Source organism: Hoplias malabaricus, chromosome 11 (assembly GCF_029633855.1).
Source record: "Hoplias malabaricus isolate fHopMal1 chromosome 11, fHopMal1.hap1, whole genome shotgun sequence".
Taxonomy (NCBI): Eukaryota; Metazoa; Chordata; class Actinopteri; order Characiformes; family Erythrinidae; genus Hoplias; species Hoplias malabaricus.
The window spans coordinates 29,764,636-29,789,732 of record NC_089810.1 but is presented as its reverse complement, the minus strand read 5'-3'; the positions used below and the strand labels follow the sequence as shown (position 1 = coordinate 29,789,732).

The 25,097-nt window shown below is 38.9% G+C and overlaps 1 protein-coding gene across 1 annotated transcript in view; it reads right to left on the bottom strand.

Moving 5' to 3' along the window:
* LOC136709332 (AT-rich interactive domain-containing protein 3B-like) overlaps positions 1–25,097 on the bottom strand; it is a 53,348-nt gene that overhangs the window by 18,875 nt on the left and 9,376 nt on the right. Inside the window, exons 3-4 of the mRNA XM_066684475.1 lie at positions 5,790–5,864; positions 4,980–5,052 (exon numbers count right to left, since the gene is read on the bottom strand). Coding sequence (XP_066540572.1) covers positions 4,980–5,052; positions 5,790–5,864 — 148 coding nt within the window. The remainder of the gene's footprint in view (positions 1–4,979; positions 5,053–5,789; positions 5,865–25,097) is intronic.

Sequence of the window (25,097 nt, the reverse complement as noted above, 5' to 3'; positions counted from 1 at the left end):
TGTGAATTTAATTTCACTATATATTTCCTTTCTCACTTACTATCATTTCTCTCACTAATATTCAAGCCTTTTTAGTCTCTTATTCTCCTAATCTCCCCCATCTCTCTTTTATCTCACTCACACAGTCCCTCATTTCCCATTTTCTCTCTCATTCTCTCTGGCCCATTGACTCTTTCTCTCTCTCCCATTACATCCTTCACTCATCACACACACACTGCACCTGGCACCTATAACTCAATGCAGAACCACAAACACTGCCACTTGTTTTTGTTGTTTTAAAAGCAACAGCCCCCCCCCCCCACGTCTCTCTTGCTCTCTCTCTCTCTTTTTTCCCTGTCTCTCACTCACACCATTATTTCTCATCCTGTTTCCTCTGATCTCTTAAACAACACTCTTCCACTATGGGCTTGTCCCTCAGAAAGACAAGAAGGCATTCATCACTCCAACTGGACAGTACTCACAGAAAGAGAGAAAGAGAGAGAGAGAGAGAGAGAGAGAGAGAGAGAGAGAGAGAGAGAGAGAGAGAGTGACAGAGAAAGAGAGCGACACAGATAGAGCAGGATGAAAGGGGACTATCATGGTATGCAGAGCTACAGATGGATTCTAGTATGGTGGGGTTATAATTATAGCTGGTCCGTATATACCATATATATATATATTGTTATGAAAGTCAGTGTTAATTATTTTTAAAGAATTCCTATAATATGCATCTTGTAGTCTCTGAATGAACTGATTTATGTTCCAAAGAGTGGGTCCCCTACATTATCAGAACATTTTTACCCTTAACATAATTGTACCTTATTTTAATATAATTGTAGATTTTAAAATTGTGTTGGTTTCGCTCTCCAGGACGTTTATTATGGTTTTTTTATATGACATAGTTCTATACTAAAAGTTTACAAACATGTATCTCTCCTTCTGGAGAAAAGACTTTTAAACACTGTTGTACTTTTAAAGGTACATTTACACAGTTGGTACATTTAGTGACAATATTGTACCTCTACCGTACCTTTATTTCTCTGATGTATCTCTGATACATCCTGGACACTAGGTATCATTATGCCAGGTAGTTTGGAACCTGAAGAACAATCACTGGAAAAAAAATCACAAACTGCTGCTTTAAATTAAAGTGAATGCAGAGCAGAGGAAAACAAACAATGTAGTCTTCCAAGTTTGCTCTCTTTGATACAGATCCAGAATGTTGTGCTCTATATGTGTGTTTCTGTAGCCCTTCTCCACACGGGGCCCCAAATACGGCCCCACAGAGACTGTTTAAGACAGCTGGCAAAAATTCCACAGCCATGAAAACACACACACACACACACACACACACACACACACACACACACACACACACTACTTTGCATTTATGCACTCAGAGCAGAAGTGAGATTCTCAAACTACTTTCCTTCCTTTGGTTGTGTTTTCGAAAATAGAGAGAGAGAGAGAGAGAGAGAGAGAGAGAGAGAGAGAGAGAGAGACATTCCCAGACACTGCAGGGCATTGCTCAATTACTGAGATCACTTACACACACACACATGCAGAGAACAGGAAGAGCAGTGTGTTCACTGAGATTAGGATAACTGATTAGAGAGAGAGAGAGAGAGAGAGAGAGAGAGAGAGAGAGAGAGAGAGAGAGAGAAAAAGATAAGAAAGACAATGGAGAGAGAAAGAAAAAGAGAAAGAAAGAAAAAGGAGAGACAGAGAGAGAGAGAGAGAGAGAGAGAGACTGTTTGTATCCAAATATCAAGCGTGTGAAGTCTGCCACCTGCTTCCTCTGAGACACATACAGCTCCACCCTTTCAAACTGCTGCCAAAGCAATCAAATAGCTCAACACATTTGGAGGAGATCACTAACTGCCTGTTTCTGTTTACTGCTAACCCTAGCTCAGCCTGTGTTTCTAGCACTTCATTAAGAAATGGAAGAAGATGGGGGGCAACTATGAACCCTTGTGCCGCTTTGCCACTGCATGGTGCCTACTGTACTCGGCTCTACTCGCTTTAAGTCCATGGTCCCTGGTCACTTTACGATTTGCACTGCTCACCCCTAAAATGTAGTGGATGACATCACAAAACATCATCTCCTATGGGAACAGCAGGCTTTGGAAACATTAAGTGCTGCTTATTTGTTGTGTATTCATGTGTTGGGTTTTTTTTAGGACTGAACACAGCTCCGTGCATCAGTTCAGACAGTGGAGCCTGAAAAAATTATAGGGTCAATAATTAATATGAATATGATATAGTTCGATTTTCTTCCTAAACTTACCCCAATGCCCCCACCTTGAAACATGTATACAATCATCCGTTTACTAACGTACAAACACACATTCAACTTAACCACACACACACACGTCCATCATCCTCAACCTGGATAGACGGTTAAGTGCCCGAGCCACACAAACTCTACTTAACAAGCCATTAGGGGAAGAGCCTCAGCGGCAAAACCTTGTAAGTCCATTACAGTGTTCAAACCAAGGTAGCCTTACTGAACTTACTGCTGCCATTACCGTCTACATCACCTCCTTCAGGGCCTGTAATCACTGTAATATAGTACAGAGACATCCTGAGACACATCACCCATTTTACACTACTGGTGCTTTACCACTGCATAGTACCTACTCTACTTGACTGTACTCGGTTTTAGTATGTGGTACCTGGTTTGCTTTCCATTACAACTTCTACCCCACTGAAATGGGAACGGAAACCACAACAACTGCAGCAGTAAGTGTTGTTTACTTGTGTATAAGGCTGTGCCATATCATATAATATGCGATAATATCTGTACAATTTTAAAACAATAATAAAAAAAACACAATTCATGATATTGCCATTACATAATGACATCATGCATTCATGCATAAAATGGCGTATGTTCATTTCATGAGTTATTTAGGCATAGCAAGTATGGTGGAAAGTTGCACTGTGGTTGAAGACTTTAGTTTTGTGGTAGATACAATTCAGAGTCTTGGTATGTTACTGTTGTTTATACCCAAAATAACCCTATGTTTACAGATATTTTAGTTGTTGTTTCTACTGAAATTTTTGAATATTTTATTCTGACATTTATATTTATACTAAGACAAATCTATAATATGTATTTTGTTGCAGTAGTAGGTTCTTCTTTTAAATTATTAAACTATAAGTGTTTTCACATATTAGCAAGAATATTATCATGGCAAAAATATTGTGATATCATTTTATGCAAATTTTCCCAGCCCTACTTGTGAATTTGCATGTTATCTTATGGTACTGAACACAGCTTATCATTATCAGTTCAGGCAGGTCAGTATATATTTTTATTTACTTGTTGCACTGCCCAGCTTTTGCTGGAGTCTTTTGTCTGCCACCAATCAAAAGAGAGTTTGAACCTTTTCAAAAGACCATGGCGTAGTTTTACAAGTTGGCATCGTTAGTCAAATAAAATCAAATATAACATAGTTTGTGCTGGGTGTCTGTATTTCATTCTAAATGATATGCCTCTCTGAGAAGGCACCTGCACAGAAATTTTTGGGGGCAGGTGCTTAAGCCAAAAAAGGGCACCCATCACCAAAATTATTCATTAAAAAAACAGTAGGATATTTAACTTATATTTATTTTTGTTAAAAAATAAAAGTTATGTACGCATGCTCTTTGTATAAATAGGCAAGAAATTTCAGCAGGTGTGAGGCCTAAATGTTTTTTTGAAAGGAAACATCGGGCCAGTAGCCATGTAATGTTTTCAGCGGCGCTATAATATTAAGTGTTTTGGTTAATTTTGCACCAACTAACAGCGATTGCACAGTCATTACCTTTCTGTCTGACGCTGAGGGTCAGAGGAGCAGTGGTTTGGCCTGGCACTCAACACTGCATGAGTGCTAACCGGAGGAGGAGGGAGGAGCAAGACGGGAGCTTGTGCTCACCGCAGATTGGGGCAGAATTCTCACAAGAACTCAAATAAATGCCCGTCAGATATCAAAACACTTTTGGGGGAACTGATGACAGAGAGGGTCATTTTTATTTTTAAATATTGAATAATAAAGAAAAATTGGGCTCCAGCCGAAAGAGCACTTTTCTCATCAGGGCAAAAGGGCAAGTGCTTGAGCACCAGTAGGGGTCTATCTGTGCATGTGACTGCTACACATGAAGTTTAGTTTATACTTGACTTATTTGGAACCATGAGTGAGCAGGGTCAAAAAAGTACCCGGTTCCAAGTACCAGAAACCAGATTTGCCTAAAGGAAATGCCAATAGCAGAGTATTTTTTGGACATTTTTGGACAGCTAGTGTTTGTCCCCAACATTTGCTGCAGTAAGAGCTTCCACTACTCTGGGAAAGATTTATACTAGATGCTAGAACATTTGTTGGGAGGATATGATGGTATTTGTGGGCAGGGGACACACTATTTCTGAAAGTAGAAGCAGAGTTCATCTGAAATGTGTGATCAAGTGTCTGAGCCTCAATGTAATTACACAGAAAACCAGTGCTTCAGGTTTTGGTTCAGACTTGCACCATGAATTAACGAAGCTTAACACACATACATGCCTATACACATATGTACACACAGGCACATACACACACACACACACACACACTTTCTGCTTTCTGGCAATCAATGTGTTACACAGATGTCTGGAGGGAAAGGGAGTTTTCTATTCTTTGCTCTCAAAATTTCTTTAATGAGAAGGCTTATGACACATACATTCTTACCCTAAATCAGAAGTATGTATATGTGCATATATATGTGTGTATGTGTGTGTGTGTGTGTGTGTGTGTGTGTGTGTGTGCGTGTGAGTGTGTGCGTGTGAGTGTATGTGTGTGAGTCATAGTAGTAGATCCTCCTGATTAAACACTAAACAGCTTGGACCTCTGTCTACTGGAGGTGAGAGGTTCTGACCCATCAGCAACTCAAACCCTTCAGTAAACATCCACCAGCAAAAAAAAATGTCTGTCCAGAATCAGCTGTCAGACCACAGTAGAAAAACAAAGCCTGAAACTTCTTACCTCTCTTCTGCATGAAAGTAAAGAGATCGTCCAGGAACTCTTTTCTGTTGGGGTCATTGTCCAGTTCATACAACTAAAACGGTGTGTGAGAGAGAGAGAATATAATTTATAAAACACATAACCACAGTCCAACAATTTAAAGTCAAAGTCTAGTCATGCTCTCTTACACCACTTTCTAACCATGGCTTTCAGATGATGTCATACTGCCTACACAGTGCATATCACAGATAATAAAACTTTTAATACAGAACCCAGAAAGTAATTAGGCACCAATTTGTCAGGGATATGTGAACCCTACAGCTGACTAGATTTATTTTTGACATACTACACACTAAATGAGTGCAGAAAGCTTTTATTTTTCATACTACATTGTGCCTTACAAAGGATATAGAGAAATATTTGGTGAGAGGAATGAGATGTGCCTGTATTCTCTTACATGCTAAAACAAAACACGAGGGAAATAACACGATTACTGAAGCTTGTATATGATCTGTCATTATATTAAATGACAAAAATGCTAATATGGCTAAGACATGATAAATATAACTTTCTCCATTTTATGCATCACAGTGGGATCCTTCTCCCACTGGCACAAAGCAGGAGACAAGTCTGTGCTTCTGATTGTTGTGAGTCTCTCTCAGGCAAAGTGAGAGTGACTGTGTCTGAAATAAATATATCCATCTTTACAATCTGTGTATACAAGTGCTGCAACCTGAAGCCAGACAATTGGTGCCCAATATGGTGTCCATGCCAAAACATCATGTGACCTGGAACCCATGGATAAAGAGGATATTTTGGATGTCAGCTCACCTTGGCAAAGTCTCTGGATGCCTCTCCTCTTGTTTTACTGCTGTCTGTCTCTTCACCCCAAACACCACTGCCATTCTGCAGAGAGAAGTGTTACATCATCATCATCGGCATCTATATACACACATTGTCAACAAACATCATGCTGTATTTTTGTCGTGAGGACAGGGGAACAAATATCAGACAGATTCTTGTTTCCATGATTTCAGAGGGCATTGCACTGACATACATTCATTTCCTGGAGATTTACACTAACTTTATCCATAACTGCTTGTCTAACCTTGCTTTTCGTCCCTATAAAGAAGACAAGTCCCCATAATGTGACTGTGTTAACAGACTTAGGTCCCCACAACTTAAGTAAAACAACTTGAGTAAACACCCTCAATTCAGGCCCATTCTCACAGGTGTCTCTTCACAGGAAACGGTAAATAAAGTCGTCCACCCGCTTAACCTTCCCTCCCCTGACCCCCATCTGTACTCCACCCCCATACCCTGACAACCTACACACACACCTCCCCCACTGGACTCCAGCTGCATTTGCCCCCAAATCCACACACACACACACACACACACTTCACTCAAAGCAGATGCAAAAGGGACCAAGTTCATGGGCTGTGTGCTCTGATAGATTGTTGGGGAGATGTAAGTGTCCCTCCCACACACACACACACACACACACAGCAGAAGGGCTTGTGGGGGTTGCCACCGGCCGCACAGAAGACAAACTTAAAGAAAATAAGGGCAGGAAGGCCACACTGAAATGTTCCGGAGAGGAATTTTACCCCACAAAGAACCAAAAGAGATGCAGAGGGGTGTGAGGAACATAAAGAGAAATATCTGTTTACATCTCCTGCTAGTACACGACACCCATGGCCAAAACTTTGTTGTGAGGATTTGATCGCATTTAACAATAAAAGCGAGGTAAGGTACTGATGTAAGGTGATTAGCTTAGGATCACAAAAGCAGGGCAATGTGTACTCCAGCAGGGGGTTTCTGAACACAAAGATAAAGACTGTGTAGTTGGGACGTCTTTCAGCTCTCCTTTTTCTACTTGGCAGGTTTGACTTCAGTCTAAGCTGCAAAATCCTGCATTGTGAAGTAACCCCCAGGGTTAAACACCATCTTAAACTCCCATACAGTGGTTAATCTTTAATCAGAGTCTATGGCTTGATGTAGCTCACATCCACAAGTCATATATCACCTATTAAACCTGAGCAAACATGAGCATGTTGAGCAGGGGCATGGAAAACAACACAACTGGACATATGGATCAGTCCATCAACGCAAGCTATTTCAATTAAGTCAGCACCATGGGGAACTAATTTATGGATTAGTGCCCTCAAAAACTACAAAGTATGCACCACCAAATAAAGCCAGCACTGTTTTAAGCCTGGTCAAACATATGGAGGCCAATGTATGCACACAGAAGGGTCAACTTTCCACAATTAAACGCAACTGTCCCAGCCATAAATAACAGTCAAATCCAAAGAAAAGTGCCTAGTGCAGCCGCAGTGGCATGCTGGGAAAAGCAGACATGTTGAGTCTCGTCGACGAGCCATGGTCAGTGCAGGAATGTTAAAACTATGCTCTTTGTCTCAGGAACGACACTCCCTCAACCTTCTGTTGACCATGTTTTTGTATGTGCTCCTGTTCTATGCTTCCTCTGTGAGTGTATACATTCGATACATTCTTCATTTATATTGGTTTAACAAGGACTGACAGCACACAAAGCATCATAACACAAACTTCTAGCCACAGTAGCAAAGTAGGTTTTAATTGAACAAATAAAATTTAATAAGGTGTACAGATATTTCAAAAAGTTACTGTGTAACATATAAAAGTGCTATGTAAAATTTCCATATCTATATTATGTCCTCTATATATTTATTTTATTCTATGTTTATCTTTAAAATTTTTTGTACCTTATTCTTTTTATTTGTAAGAGCTCTGTTAGATCTCTAGTTTTATTATATTTATACCCATAATTTACCCTTATTTTATACCTTTATTTTGCACAATATTAACAGTTATATTACAGTCTCTGTATATATATATGTATATATATATATATATATATATATATATATATATATATATATATATATATTGCACAGGAATAGTCATCAAAGCATTTCAATGCCAGTACCATGTATGAAAATGTATGTGACAAATTAACTTTGATTTGATTTGAATTGTAATCGAAAATTCAGTAAATGTTGTGTAGTATTAAAACCGACTATTTTAATTTTATATAAAAAAAAACAACTAAAAATTAAATATTAATACACTGCATTAATGTTAGCACTGCACTGAATGCTAACAAGACAGCTCCAGGGACCTGGAGGTTGTGGGTTCGATTCCCACTCCGGGTGACTGTCTGTGAGGAGTTGATGTGTTCTCCCCGTGTCCGCGTGGGTTTCCTCCGGGTGCTCTGGTTTCCTCCCACAGTCCAAAAACACACGTTGGTAGGTGGATTGGCAACTCAAAAATGTCCGTAGGTGTGAGTGTGTGAGTGAATGTGTGTGTGTGTGAGTCTGTGTTGCCCTGTGAAGGACTGGCGCCCCCTCCAGGGTGTATTCCCACCTTGCGCCCAATGATTCCAGGTAGGCTCTGGACCCACCACGACCCTGAATTGGGTAAGCGGTTACAGATAATGAATGAATGAATGAATGAATGCTAACATCGAAAGCACCATTGTCTAAACCAAAACTCACACATATATTTTAGATTCAGTGTCATTCCCAAGAAGTCAGTGCACATGCTTTTGCAGCACTTTTTCCTGATACAACTAGTATATTATTTTTTTCAATATTTTAAATGTAAAAATTAGAACTCCTGTACACCTAGCAAAAGAAGCTAGAGATTTTGTCATATTGTATTTGTCTGTACACACAAATGTTTTAAACAAATGACAGCAGTGGAAAGAAGAGGAATCAAGCTTTAAACACTTCCAGTTTCCATATCACTTCATCTGATACAAATACATTTAAAACATCGCAACATGAGAAACTATTTCCTCTCAGACCTGTAATACAGACACGCACACACACACACAAACACACACACACACACACACACACACACACACACACTCATATAAAATCTGATATGAACAACCTCCAACATATTCAATTAAATCAACGCGGTTAAATATTTGATTTTCATTTGTCATTGCAGTTTCCTGAAACCATCTGGCTTACCAACTACTGCATCACAACCACTGCACAGAAGGGAAAGCAATCAAAAGGCACGCTTTAGTACCACATCGCATGCTTATAGTGTCTGGTTAAAAACATTGGGTTGTACTTCTCTTTTTCACTTCTCTGAAGATTTCAAGATTTCATGATGAATTAAAAGAAAACCATAGCACAATCAGAGAAAACTGTCAGCTAGGTTCAGAGAAACTATACATGTCACAGGAAAGAGAAGCAGGAACTGCATTTACACGATATAAAGATGATTTCCAGTCTCTGTCTTTCTCTCTTTCTCTCAGGTGGAGCAGTAGAGAGGATCAATGACTGTGCTGTGTAAACAAGAGGAGATTCCCCAAGTCCCTTGTGATTCCAACGACCAGCACCAATAACCATCATAATCATCATCATCATAGCACCACTGACCAGACCTTCTCCATTTCCAGTGCCCATTTTTATCTCTAGCTTTTGCATGACTGGATTGTCACTGTGATATCAGATATTAACAGCAGGGACAGACAGTTGAAATGCCATAAAAGCCACAGGCTATTCTTTCCAGGTTGTATATTGCGTGTGTATGTGAAATGCCTCAGCAGAATAAATGTTCCATTCCTGCTCCACCCCGAGCCCTCCCTTTCCTCACTAATCTCCTTCCATAAAATTACTACCTGTCAAACAGTAGAGGTTTGGGGGGCTGTCTGTAATACACACGTGGGCTGTGGCGGCGTAATCACTGCTGAGGTTATTTCTGGGCCAAAATTAATGTGGCCCAACACACAGTGCTCCTACTGGCGTGAGCGGAGTTCTGGACGGCAGCCAACATCCCCCAAAACACACTGACCGCTTGTGAACAGCGGAAAACCACAAGAAAGCTTTTAAAGTCTCACTCGCTGTCTATATTGAGAAAAAAAAACCCAAAATGCCGCCTGCTTGGGAACACTCACAAGAAGACTATGTAAAATATATAATCTAATACTTAAAAAATAGATACATTTATTTGAAAAAAAATTTAATATAGTAAAAAAAACATTTAATTTATATGGTTTATAAATTGGATAACCGCAATGCATGTTTTAACTGTTAAGAAAACCAAGAACAAGGTTTCTACACAATGGGATTTATTTTAAATATTTGCATAGGTAAAGTGCAGTTTTTGAGTTTTTATTTTTCGACAAGACAACATATAAAAGTAAGAAATACAATACTTAGAGATATTTATTTATATATTTAACCATCTGTATTAACCAGATTGAGCCTTCTCTGCTGATATTCAAATCATTAAAAAAATACATCTCCTCAAAATATACTTTTAGACTTTTTGAGATATCTTTGCCACTGGGGACATAAGAAGGTTCAACTTGAGTCTGATGTCCAGTCATGCATGAGCGTCTGGGTCTGAGAGAGAGAGAGAGAGAGAGAGAGAGAGAGAGAGAGAGAGAGAGCATGTAGCTTCTTGCCCTACGCTTCAGGCCTCAGGCTTCTGCGACCACCCTCAATCACTTTAGCTACAGACATATCAACAACATGAGACAAAATCAGACAGAACAGACAAAAACAGTCACAGAAAATATGTTAACGCCAGAGAAACCAGACGACGAATCCAGAAAACTACAGTTGACAACACTGCTAGCACAGAGAGCCACAAATTCAATTCATATCCAAACCCACTACAAAGATTATTCATTAAAAATTATTAATTAAAAAAAGGTTTATTAAATTGACAACAATTCCAATAAATTACCAATTAGGAAAGAACAAAAACTACAGAGGTGAAATTCTCTAGACAAAATTTACAAACGTTGTACAATGTACAAATAAAAATGAGTTCCAGCATTTAGCCTCGCAATTTAGTTAGAGATAAGTGGTAAAGACATTTAGAAAACATTGTTCCTGGACATCAGTCCAAAGTCAAAATGTGGTTGGAATCAAGATGTTTTTTTAAAGACATTTTTAGACATCCATGCAATGTCCACACAGTGGATGTGTCATACGTTTATATCTGACAACAGAAATAATCATATTTATTGAAGCAAAATTGCAGCAAATATGATGTAATATATAAGTCTGATAAAATGTATACATTTATCAGTATATACATGTATACAAATGAAGCACACCCACACAAATTACATACAATGTGAGACTTGAGAAATTTTTAAATGTAAATAACATAATGAAGTTTAGGAACATTTTAACCAAATGCTGCATGCTCCAAACTTAACACTTTTCATCTGCAACCCAAATCAATGGCGAATTAATTCATCAAAAATTGTGTATATCAAAAATTTATTTCACGTTAATATTTTGTGCCTTCTGGGTAATTCCTTTTCAAGTTTCAGTCTGAATGTTAAATTTAGCTGAATGTAAAAAATATATTTTGTCTAAAATTATTTATTAAATATTATTTAATAACAGCCAATTAAAAATAATTACAATGTTTACATTTAGATTTATTTACAATAATATTACAATTTGTCTTTAAAATAAATGTATGAAAATGTCTGAACTGCAAAAAAAGTTGCTTCCCATTTCTAGCAAAAGAAGAAAGACAGAAACTGAACAGACACAAACAAGTCTAAGCATTTATAAACGCCATCTTGTCAAATAAACTGAGCACATTCACTCAGTTCAAATCCCTTTCACCAAGAGTCCACATTCCATTTAACCTCCCCCATTCACTTACACACACACACACACAGGTTCTAACCCCAGCCCCCTCCACCTCCGGCCAGACGCCCTTACAGTCACACAGTAAATGTTTAAGACAAAAACTGCTATTCTACTACTCACACATTTTTCTGCAACAGTTTCAGCCTTGTCCTCCAGCTATGTGTGTGGTCTCATAACAAACTCAATCATAACTCCATAATCAACGTACAACAGTGCTGAAATATTTAGCAATTATACCCTAAATAAAACAACACAAATTTGGAGATTTACATTTCCAAATGTCTGCATGTCGAAAACTGAAAGGCTAAAAACCACTGCATTTAAAAATTACACACTATACACTTTTTCTACAAGGTAACACGGACAACTGGGATTTTAATGCAATGTGTGTGACATGCTTTGGACAAAATACCACAAGAATTAACCACCAGAGCATCTATCTCACCCTGGTTTAAGTGCCTGTTCCTTTAAATTATAATGAGTCAAACACTGCTTACCGCAGTCATGACTGAGCTGTAAAGACACGTGAGGCACAAAAGCTCTCGCTTTCACAGTTTTTGTTGGCTCTCTACATTCTTAACAGTCATTTTTGCTCAGTTCTCTAATTTCTCTGCTCTCATCATGTCTATTTTATGTGTTTGAACCCAGGCTTTATGCTCACATAAAAGCAGAGCAGAGCTGTAATTGGAGATTTTAGGGTTATACAAGTCTAATAATTCCCATTATTATGTAATAAAGGGAAGAAAATGTAAACAGCTTGTTTTTTCCCTTAGTTGTTTTCTAACTTAGCCAGTCCATAAACAAACTGACTGTGTTGTGGTATTTCACTGTTTGTGGGCAGCTATGCTGTTCAGATGCTCAAATGATTGATTTTTTTCATAATATTGTCCCCTCGTTCACTTTTTTTAACCCCTTTTTTACGTGCATCAAAAGATAGCCACTAAAAAATATATAATCAGTGATAAATCTTATGAGTCTTTTATTCTGAAAACTAAGGGTAAGGTGAAAAAAGTCAAGGGAAAAGGGAAAATCAGCTTCTACCAAAACAATAAACTAAATATATATATATACACACACACACACACACACATGTAAACCACATTGGTTTTATATCACTGATATATTACATTCCAATCACATGAATGCATGTATAGTGAATGAATACATGAATGAATGTACAATTATTTTTAAACATTTCTGATTAATAAGTATATAAACAGACTAACTGTTTACTACAATAATTAATATAAAAAACTGCATGAAGAATTTTCTGAAGGCTATTTTATTGTTCTTTTTAATATGAAAACAGTGATATACAGGTGGTACCGTGGTGCAACATAGATTGTGGCTGTCATATAGCTTCAGGTTTCTGGGGTTGTGGGTTCAAACCACCCTTTGGGTTATTGTCTGTAAGGAGTTGGGGTATGTTCTCGCTGTGTCTGTGTGGGTTTCCTCCCACGGTATTAAAAATTACACATTGGTAGGTGGTAATTTCCTATTCAAAAATTTCCACGTGTATGAGTGTGTGAGTGAATGTAAGTGTGTAGTGCTCGGTGATGGATGAACTGGATAAAGCAGTTACAGAACATGAATGAATGGATGAATGAATGTCAATGGACCTGTTTATTACAATTAAAGACCAAAGTACAGCCCAATGTACCATTCACTTTAAAGAGGTTTGTGTGTGTGTGTGTGTGTGTGTGTGTGTGTGTGTGTGCTTGAGTCAGAGACCATTTATTATCTAAGGTTTAAAGTTTAAGTAAATTCTTAAAGAGAAAACAGGCAAAACTGAAACACAAAGAAAGGAAGTAACCACGGGAAGCAAAATTTCTCAAACAACCTGAATACATTTCTTTTACTTCATCGGTTAGTGTGTGTGTGTGTGTGTATGTGTGTGTGTGTTTTCTGAAGAGGAACTGGGTCAAATCCTGCTGTGAGGAAACTGAGTAACAGCCCAATACTTATAAATCGCTCTGGTGCTTTCAGGAGTTCAGAAAAACATAGTAAATGAACCTCCAAACTGATGTAACATCTACATTCACATTTATTAATTCAACACAAACTCTTGTACAAAAACGAATGAAGGAGGGTGGGGGTGTCATTTTACATTATTATCTGCCACAAACTTGTTGACTTGCTCTTGTTATTCAGCTAAATTATAAAACAGTTCGGTTTGGTTTAGCCTCAGTTTGTAGGGGTTCCTAAAAATGGCTAGATATTGAAATTGGAAGCTTTAATAATTTGTACATGTTCACACACAATCTAGACTGGTGATTGGCTGTCTAACCTATATTTTAAGGCATATTATCAAAGGTAGCACTTCTAGATCATGTTGCAACAATAAAGGAGCAGTAAATAAGCTTGTGGTAAATGATAATATAGTAGAACAAATGTAAACTATCCCTGTCTTAGGCAGAGGAAAAACTGTCATGTCATTCATATCATTATTATTACTCATTTTAATTATTTGTATAATTATCTAATATTATTCGGTTCTGAATTGTGACTTTCTCAAACATTATTTTTCCTGCATGCTTTGTATTTGTTAAAATTGAACCTAAGATTGGAAGACTGGACAGATCTTGTCTGAACATGTTGCTATTTGTTGAGGGGGCAGGGTCAGTGTACATGGTCTCAGCTGCGATTATGAAACACTTTTACCTCATTTCTCATTTTTACGAGCGTCTCAAATTCCCTCATTCCTGCACTGGGTCTTAAATGATTAACCTAACATAGTGTTGTTGAGTGTGAGTTTCAGAGTCCTGTCCCAATTGTGGCTTTTCATTAGAACCAGATCAGCTAAAAACATGGCAGGGGGTGTGGTTTACTGGACAGGAGATTCGCTGACCAGCACAAATCATGCTCTAAAGCCCTTGTTTGATTTAGCACTAAAACCACAGATCTAAAAGGATGTGGAGCTGTCAAGAAGCATTTAACTACAAACAGAAATAGACACAAAAGAAGACGCTATCTGTTTTCAAAATAAAAATGGCTGGCCACCCAGTGTTAAGATATCAAAAACACTGAATGTGTGTTTGGAGTATTATCTGGATTCTAAAAAATTCTAAGACTGAAATTTTGAGGTGGAAAAAATCTCTGTGGATTTCTTTGAAGGACTCTACAGGAATAATACCTGTAAAAAACAGTAACACTGAAAAAAAAATGGTGTTACAGGTGGCCTGAGTGCAATTTTTCCTCTTTCACTTGTATCTTATAATTATTTTTTGATTGTAAATGACATCAATGAGGGGTGGCACTGTAAAACCTAAAGATGGATTTTAGTTGCAAAAACAACTCTCTTTATTGATCTCTAGGACTAAATACATAAATGAGACCCTGTCTGGGCGTGCCTGATTGTGAACAAAGCAGAGCAGCCTTCAGCACTTTGAGCCACATGCTAAAGAATTCAACAATGCATAACAAGACCCTGATTTGTCAGTGAAATTTCTGCTCAGATCGTCAACATTCAAACAACCACCCACACACTAGAGCATACAAACTCTCTTAAACACTCACATACACATGCACACAGGTCAAACCAGCCAATCCTGCCTCTGGAGCGTGACACAAAGCAGCGTGGGTGGATATGCGGTTGATATTTATCTTTCTTCAAGCATGTGGCACATACAGGCATTTGCTCGCCTCATTCACAATGGGTTTATCCTGCCACAATTACATTTATCTTCTGCTCCAGTGCAGACAAACCAGAATTATTCTGTTGACAGAACCCTGCTACTCTTTAATCCAAATCCACACATAAGACGTCACAAGATGAAAAACCAGCTTTCCATTTTGAGTCAAATGAAAAGGATCCTGCTTTGCACACACACACACACACACAGACACACACACACACACATACAGGTGCTGGTCATAAAATTAGAATACAGTGATTCCTTGTTTTTCACGGGGGATGCGTTCCAAGACCACCCACGAAAAACGAATTTCTGTGAAGTAAGGAAATATATTTTTTATGTTTTTAACGAGTATTTGGACTTTTAAACCCCTCCCTGTACTGTTAACAACCCACCCTCTGCATTAAACAGTCATTCTATAATGTTTTTCAGCTGGAACTACATGTGATATCCTACCAGTTTCTTTAATAAGAAACTCCTAATTCCTAAGCTGTGATTTATTCATTCATTCATTCATTCATTATCTGTAACCGCTTATCCAATTTAGGGTCGCGGGGGGTCCAGAGCCTACCTGGAATCATCGGGCGCAAGGCGGGAATACACCCTGGAGGGGACGCCAGTCCTTCACAGGGCAACACAGACACACACACATTCACTCACACACTCACACCTACGGACACTTTTTTTGAGTCGCCAATCCACCTGCAACGTGTGTTTTTGGACTGTGGGAGGAAACCGGAGCACCCGGAGGAAACCCACGCGGACACGGGGAGAACACACCAACTCCTCACAGACAGTCACCCGGAGCTGTGATTTAGCGCAAGTAAATTTCACTCGGATGTGGACATGAACAATACATGTACTGTACGTAAGAAATACTTGTAAATGATATATTTTGTCACCTACAGGCCTAGTCTAATACATGTAAATAATAAAAATATATATTTTGGCTATTCGTCTTTCACGGTTTTCCTAGATTTTCCCTCAATATCTGCGATATAGCGGCCATAAGCCCCCTTGAAAAAACCCGCGAAGTAGCGAATCCACCAAAGATGAACAGTGAAGTAGCGAGGGATTACCGTATCATAAAAAAGTTGATTTTCTTTCAGTAATTCCATTCAAAAAGTGAAACTTTTATATTATACTCATCCATTACACACAGACTAATATATTTCAAGTGTTTATTTCTTTTAATTTGATGATTATAACTGAAAACTAATGAAAACCCCAAATTCAGTATCTCAGAAAATTAGAAAATTGTGAAAAGGTTGAATATTGAAGACACCTGGTGCCACACTCTAATCAGGGAATTAACTCAAAATTCAAAGGCCTTTAAATGGTCTCTCAGTCTAGTTCTGTAGGCTACACAATCATGGGGAAAACTGCTGACTTGACAGTTGTCCAAAAGACGACCATTGACACCTTACACAGGCCATTGATAAAGAGGCTGGCTGTTCACAACGCTCTGTGTCAAAGCACGTTAATAGAGAGGTGAAGGGACGGAAAAGATGTGGTAGAAAAAAGTGTACAAGTGATAGGGATAACCACACCCTGGAGAGGATTGTGAAACAAAACCCATTCAAAAATGTCGGGGAGATTAACAAAGACTGAACTGCAGCTGGAGTCAATGCTTTAAGAACCCCCACGCATAGTCGTATGCAAGACATGGTTTTCAGCGTTGCATTCCTTGTCTCAAGCCACTCTTGAACAAGAGACAGTGTCAGAAGCGTCTTGCTTCCAAAAAGGACTGGACTGCTGCTGAGTGGTCCACAGTTATGTCTCTGATGAAAGTAAATTTGCATTTCATCTGGAGGATGAGAGCACTTCATGTATACAGCTCCAGCTAAATGTTTGGACACGCTCATTTTCCACATATTGTGAATGTACAGTACTAGTCAAAAGTTTGGACATCTTTACATTCATTCATTGTCTGAAGGAGCAATCAACTGCCCATGTTGCTCCTTCGGGCTGAGCCACCAGGCACTTACCGAGGAGCCCCTCCCCAGGCCTGACTCCAGGGTGGGGGCCCCAGTAACCCTATTCCGGGCAAGGGAAGCTGTGTCCCTGTTATATTTTTCATCAGGATCTTATGGATCTGTCAGAGCTGCCCGTTGTCACCGGTTTTGTTCATAATTTTTATGGACAGAATTTCTTGGTGTAGCCAAGTGCCGGAAGGTGTCCGGTTCTGCTGGACTCAGGATCTGCTTTTTGTGAATGGGGAATTCATTGGGCCGGGACATTCAGGTCTTGCTGGTTTGTATGTGTGAAGAGTGTGAAGCAGTAGGGATGAGGATCAGCACCTCCAAATCTGAGTCCATGGAACATAGGTGGACTGCTTTCTCCAGGTTGGAAGTGAGATCCTGCCTCAAGTGGAGGAGTTTAAATACCTCTGGGTCTTGCTCACAAGTGAGGGAAAGATGGAGTGGGAGATTGACAGGCGGATCAGTGCAACGTCAGCAGTAATGCGGGCTCTGTACCGGTCCATTGTGGTGAAGAGAGAGCTGAGGTGAAAAGCAAAGCTCTCAATTTACCGTTCAATCTACGTCCCAACCCTCACCTATGGTCACAAGCTTTGGGTAGTGACCGAAAGAACGAGATTGCTGGTACAAGCGGCTGAAATGAGTTTTCTCCACAGGGTGTCTGGACTCTCCCTTAGAGGGTTAGGAGCTTGGACATCCGGGAGAGACTCGGAGTGGAGCCGCTGCCCCTCCACGTCGAGAGGAGCCAGTTGAGGTGGTTCGGGCATCTGGTCCGGATGCCTCCTGGACGCCTTCCTGGTGAGGTGTTCTGGGCATGTCCAATGGGGAGGAGGACCCCGGGCAAACCAAGAACACGCTGGAGAGACTACATGTCTCGACTGGCCTGGGAACGCCTCGGTATACCCCCGGAGGAGCTGGAAGCAGTGGCTGGAGAAAGGGAGGTCTGGGTTTCTTTACTCGGACTGCTTCCACCCACGACCCGGACCCAGATAAGCGGTGGATAATGTATATATATAAACTGAAGCACAAACAAGGAACACCTGGGAGACATACCGAGGATAGGGTAAAGGAGACACAGGCGGGAACACAAAGTCAAGGCACGGCTAAGGCATACACAAGAACAAACCAAACCAGAGCCATTTGCTTAAAATGAGCACATGACAGACAACAAGGAAACTCAGAAAAGACACTAAAACAGAGCAGGAAAACATAAAACAGGGCAAAAGCGTGACAAGTACACAAATAGTACATACTTATAAGCATCCTTGGCCAAATTATGTGTTTTGTTGATTTGTTTTTAAGGGAAAATATAGAAAAAATTAATATGAAAAGGATTTACAATCAGTATTATTATCATCAATAAACTGCTAAATAAAAAGGGCTCATTCATTGAGAAGTTCATTCATTGAGAAGTTCATTCATTGCGACTTAATCACTGACTTTTCTTGAAAGTATTGGTGACAGACCCTGTGTGATACCATTTAATAATGTTACTACAAGCCACTTTTTCAGTATGACATCACCAGTGGTTGTGGAGTACAATGTGTCATTTCTGTAACATTTGAGAACAGTACAGAGCTCATACTCTGAGTCAGCAGATCTTTGGGGGAAGCACACCGGAGTGTGTGTGTGTGTGTGTGTGTGTGTTGTTCTTGGAACAGCAGCCCTTGGCACTGAGACAGAAATGCTGACAGCACTACAGAGGCTTACATCATGTACAGTCAGAGAGCACAGCCAGCGGAGAAATGAAACACTTCCACCTCCCTCTCTCTCCCTTTCTCTCTGTCTGCGTCTCTTGCTCTCTCTCGCTCTTGCGCTCCGTCTCTCTCTTTCTCGGCCCTGAGCCAAGCCTCCCACACAGCGAGAGTGTTTTTGCACTTATAGAGCCAGCCACTGGACTGGACACCTGCCAAACGCACACACACACACGCACGCAACCTGCACTGACAGAGGAAAAAAAAAAAGAAAGTCGGGAGAAAGAAATATATATAAATAGAAATTTAAAAAAAGACAGAGAAATAAAGAAAGAATTTAAACTAAAAACATGATACATTAGGGTCAGAGGAGGAGATTGACATATGAACAGTGGCCCTGAAAAGGGAAAGAAAAAAATGATTAAGAAAATAACAATTAAAAAGAAAATGCTGCGTAAAGAGAGAGAGAACGCCAGACAGAAAATATAGGAAAAAAGAAAGAAAAGTTCTAGAATTTACTGGTTACATCTGCATTCTCTTCTGGATTTTTCACTACATTTTCTTCAGAAAATCAACAAATCTGAGGGTGTTCAGACTTTTGCACATGACTGTATGCAAAACTTCTAAAAGGTCAGTGGATTTTCCCTTTAACAAAGGGAAAAATTTTCTCCACTGTCCACTTAGAGAGAGCCTCAGGGGAAGACAGCTCATATCCTATGTTTCATATTTACACACAGATGTTGTGACAGAACCTGCCATCTCTCTCTCTCTCTCTCTCTCTCTCTGTCTCTGTGTGTGTGTGTACTGATGGATTACATTACCTCAGACCTCAGTCCACTCTCCTCCATTAGAGAATGCAACAGGAGTGTGTTCTCTGTCCCATAAATGAGAGGGACAGCTTTAATGGACGGCTGGGATTAGAACAGAACCCAAGACTAGAAAGCATCTGAAAGCATGTGACCACTCTGTGATAACACAGCATTTATATCCAGCACGTCAAGTGTTAAAAGTAAATTCCATCTGCTTTTCTTGTGAAATGCTCCATTCTTCAGAAACTAACACTGAACTATACAGTTGTGGGAAATGGAACTACACATACCTTCAGATTTGATGTACACCTATCTACCACAAGATTACAACCACTGTCAGGAGAAGTGAACAGCATAGTTTATTTCATTACAGCGTCAAGTGATATAGCAATCAGGAGAAATGGGTGAGTTTCTGGGTCTGAGAGACTTTGAAAAGTGCTAAACGGTGATGTTCATAATGTTTTGGGCAGAGTGTCCCAAAAATGGTAGGTATTGTGGGGTGTTGCCAGTATGTAGGAGCCCAAAGAAGCAAACTGGTGAACTAGCGGCAGGAATGCGGGCCCTCAACTTTTACTGATGCACGAGGACAAAGCCCCAGTGTCAAAAAAAAAACCATACCCTCAAATGTTCCACTTTTAAAGATGTGTAGTGTGATGTTTGACAAACTGGAAACCATTGTTTATTATAGGAACTCTAATTTTTTTCTAAGTAGAATCTCTCAATTTGCTGAATAAATGTGAGGGGTACCTTTTTTGGGGCTATTTTCCACATATTATGAATGTACAGTACCAGTCAAATTTTTGGACATATTTTCTACATTGTAAATGAATGTGGAAGACATTATAACTATGAAGGAACACATATGGAATTATGTAATAAACAAAAAAGTGTTAAACAAACCAGAATATATTTTATACTTTAGAATCTTTAGAAGTAGCCCCCTGTTGCTTTGATGACAGCTTTGCACACTCTCAGCATTCTCTCAGTCAGCTTCATGAGGTCGTCACCTGGAACGGTTTTCAGTTGTGGCCTTGTCAAGAGTTAATCTGTAGAACCGCTCGCCTTCTTAATGTGTTTGAGACCATGCCTTGGGTTGTGCAAAGGTAGGGTCTGGTACACAGTTCTATACGGTGACTAGCTCTATTCCACCAATGACTCATGAAAAGATGTGTCCAAACTTTTGACTTGATCTGCAAAATAGTGTCTTGAGTAGCAGGCAGTGTACTTACAACTACTTTGTTTATTAACTTTCTGTGAATGAGTTTAGAGACGATATAATCTTCGGGTATCTGTTTCCTATCAATACCAATGACCAATTCTGAGTCATCTTCTGAAGAACTGAGAATTTCACACTAAATTAAAGCACACTCAGTGAGTTTGTTTACACATTAGACTCTATTTATACATTTTGGAAAATTGGTGGAATTCCCCTTGAAGGTTTCTATAAGAAAGTAAATGAATGACCGTAAATACTATCAATTTCATGTGATCAAACTGATCAACTCTTTATCTGCAGTGTAGTCACTCATTCTACACCATGAGTCAAGTCACAGAACACTCTTCTGAATACCCCGGCAAGTAATGGGTGAGGGGGCTATGTCCGGAACATGGCTGTCATCTTGAAAACTGCCATATTGGATCAAGGGAAAGTTTTTTCCAGTGGGAAGATAGTCATGTAGCCTATCAAAGAAATAAAAGCCTGTGTCCTGTGACTTTTGACTCACGCTTGTAGAAAATGGTGCCTCTGTAATTCTGTGGTTTTGTGCATTGTAAAGGTGTCAGAAACCACATAACTAGACTAATAGTGACTAAGACTAATAATGATTACAAGTGTGATGGTGTGACTCAAACGACAATATTCACCATTACCAGGATAAATTAATTTTCAAAACACTTTTCTGAGCATGTCACTGACACCATCAAATTTAAATAACAGTGACCAACAGAAAGCCAACAGGAGATGTTTGTAGTAGTTTCGGTGTGATATTTTTACAGTAGGGTTTTCCACTAATATAAGTATATCATAGTATTAATCTTCCATTTTAAGACACAAAAATCAGTAATAATTTAAGAAAAATCTTTCAGAGGAAATCTGTACTAGTGTCTCATTGAACATGCCTGTTTAACTAATGGAGTGTAAACGCTTGTAAAGTCTTTACTCCCATACACTTTTCTGAATTTGAAAAACAGACCACATGAATTCACTCCATTGTACATTAACTGCTGCACCACTTAAGGTGGAATAGAAAATTCCACAGAAAAAACCCACCGTTGTTTAATGGAAATTTTAAACCATAAACACACAGACCATTAAATTAATATTACACTCAGAACATATATCAAATATGAATCAGTATAATTAACATAACCTTTAACCGCTGTGAGATTTCTGTTGTTTCCACCTTAAAAATCAAACCACACTATGGAAACTAAGGGGGCTCAATTGCAAACTTCCCATTGGCTGAACAGAAGTAGCTGAATAGAAGTTGATTTAGCAGAAATTTCATGACACGCTTCATCATGACTTTTACTTCCAGAACAGAGTTCTGATGCATTCTGTTCCTTTTCCACTCAAACGTAAGGTTACAAGCAAATAAACTGAAAAATAATATTAGCAGCGAAGCAGTGCCCAAATTTATTTTGCCAAAGATTTAACTTCATCAACACTAGGAACGTCTAAGCATTTGATAAACGTTCGTATACGATAAAGTTAAAAACATGCTAAGAATATTAATAGACTGTAGTGAATTTTAATCAGGATTTTGAAAAATGCAACAATATGGTAATTGTCAAGTCTTACACCGTGAATTACACTGAAACTGTGACACCATAACAGTCCTAAGAGAAGAAAATTAGTCCTGTTTAATGAATTTAGTGCAGTGCAGTATAGGAAACATTGCATGCAACATGTTGCATTATTGCATATTGCATTATTGTTGCATACATCTTCCAGGTCAATACATTGACATCAGATTTCCAAAGCGAATTAACTTTTGACCTGAGAAAAACAATACAACTGTTTAAACAGATTTTTATTTTGAATATTCACTGAACTGGGTAATTTTCCACAAAAAACTTTATATCCAATATTCTGTAGACACTGTTAAGGTGTACCTGCAGTGGATACAGACACTTAAACTTTTACACAAGGTTTGTTTAATATCCATAAAAATGGAAAATATTTTGCAGTTTAGTAACCCTATGCAGTTCCCAGTGTTGGCTAAAAACTCACAGCACTGGGCTGTGGAGCTAGTGTGCTGTTTCTGATACAGAACTAATTACCAATATCCCTACCTAACTTGGGCAGGGTTATTGTGGCATCAAATCTTCACAGAAATGTCCCAAAAATCTAGTATAAACCTTCCCCTGAATAGAACAAGCTGTTCCTGTAGCAAAGTGGGACAATCTCGCAACAGAACTGTGTCTAAGGAAACATATTTGCATATATTTTTGCAACAATTCTGTTATTTGCATGAATTTAATTCAACAGCTGGATGGAAACATGGCTACTGTCCTGTTAAGAACAGACACCATTCTACAAACTGACCACACACACACACACACACACACTGGTGTTAACAGATGTCTTTGTTGAGAATAGTGTTTAAATAGGCAACTCTTTAATTCTGGAATGTTTCCCTTGGGTGTGGCAGAGCAATGCTTAGACAGGACGATACCCAACCCCCCCGCCATCTCAATCCTTTCCCAACCCCCCACCAAACTCATACTCCTCGCTGCCATCCCCCTCCCTCTCTGCCATCATCCTTCTACATTCAATACCTCTATTTCTGGCTTTCAGGCATCTCCAACACTTCAACGTGAGTCAGGGACAGGATCATACAAGCATGCCTTTAATGTTGTCTATACACACACACACACACACACACAACAACAACAACAACCATCACTTCTCTCCCTCACACTACAAAAACCCCAGCGCCCATGTTAAAGATGTATGTTAGTCTTGCCTAAAGGGCCCTTATTGTTATATTTAGGTCTTCCTGCCTGACCCGGGAACCCAACACCAGTCTTCTGAGTCATTGTCAGAAGTGTAATCCACTACACTAACCAACCATAAAAAGGTATATATTTACATGGGTGGGGGGTCCCATGTTTTGTGCAGCAAAAAAAATATTTTTTAATTGATCCGAGAATTTACATTTACGTTTCGGCATAGCTGCTCGAGATGAGGGTAGGTACATGAGTTTTGCCTGACGTAAACAAGGCCTACTGACGTGCAGACTGACCAATTAAATGTTTACAGAGAAGGTTATCGACCAATAAGGGTAGTTCTACAGTCAGACCGTCCAATCAGAAGATTCTCACTCAAGCGAATCAAACGGAGCAGGGGAGGGTGGGACTAGATTGTGAACGAAACGCTTCTCGAAATTATATGTAAGCTCTAGAAAAACAAAATCCTGGATGTTTGAGAAATTCCACCTGGACATTTTTTTAAGTCTAAAAAAGAGGACATGTCCGGGTAAAAGAGGATGTCTGGTCACCCTACTCATACATTTATTCAGCAAATTAAGGGATTCTAATGAATCAAAAATAATCAAAACCACTACAGATATTATTATAAAGTAAAAAAAAAGCTTTCTTTTAGCCTATTTGATAGTTACAATGTCCTACATCTTCCAGGTCAATACATTGACATCAGCTTTCCAAAGCGAATGAACTTTTGACCTGAGAAAACACTACATCTGTGTTTAAACTGATAAATATTTTGAAGGTTCACTGAACTAACTGGGTCATTTTTCAGTACTTTATGTCCAGATTTTGTAGACACTCTGTTAAACAGTAAAATTAAGTACGTTAAGGTGGATACAGACATTAATCTCATAAACCCCCAGTTTGTAATATATCCATAAAAATAAAGAAAATAATAAAGGATAACCATGAAAAAATTGCACATAGTTACCATACCCAGTGTTGGCTTAAAGCTTTCTTTTAGCCTATTTGTCATGCATACCACACTGCACACTTCACCCAAAAATACAAGCAAGGACTAGTATTTGAAATTGATTAATTGTGATAATAACAGAATATTGTTTTGATTTACATAATTTTTTAATCAACTTATTCAGGCAGTACAAATGTGAATATTCACAGTTAAATGTGCAATTAAATAGTTAATTTGTTTAATGGATTAGCATATAAGTAGCCAAACAGTATGTTATTTTAGGCAAAGCAGACTAGTAAATCAAGAAAAATAGCTTAGTAAATCTGATGCAGCTAAATCTCACCTTTCAGTTTAACATCTTTTACACCATATTATCCCCTAATATCAATGAAAGCCAATGAAAGCATTGATCTACATAACACACAACATA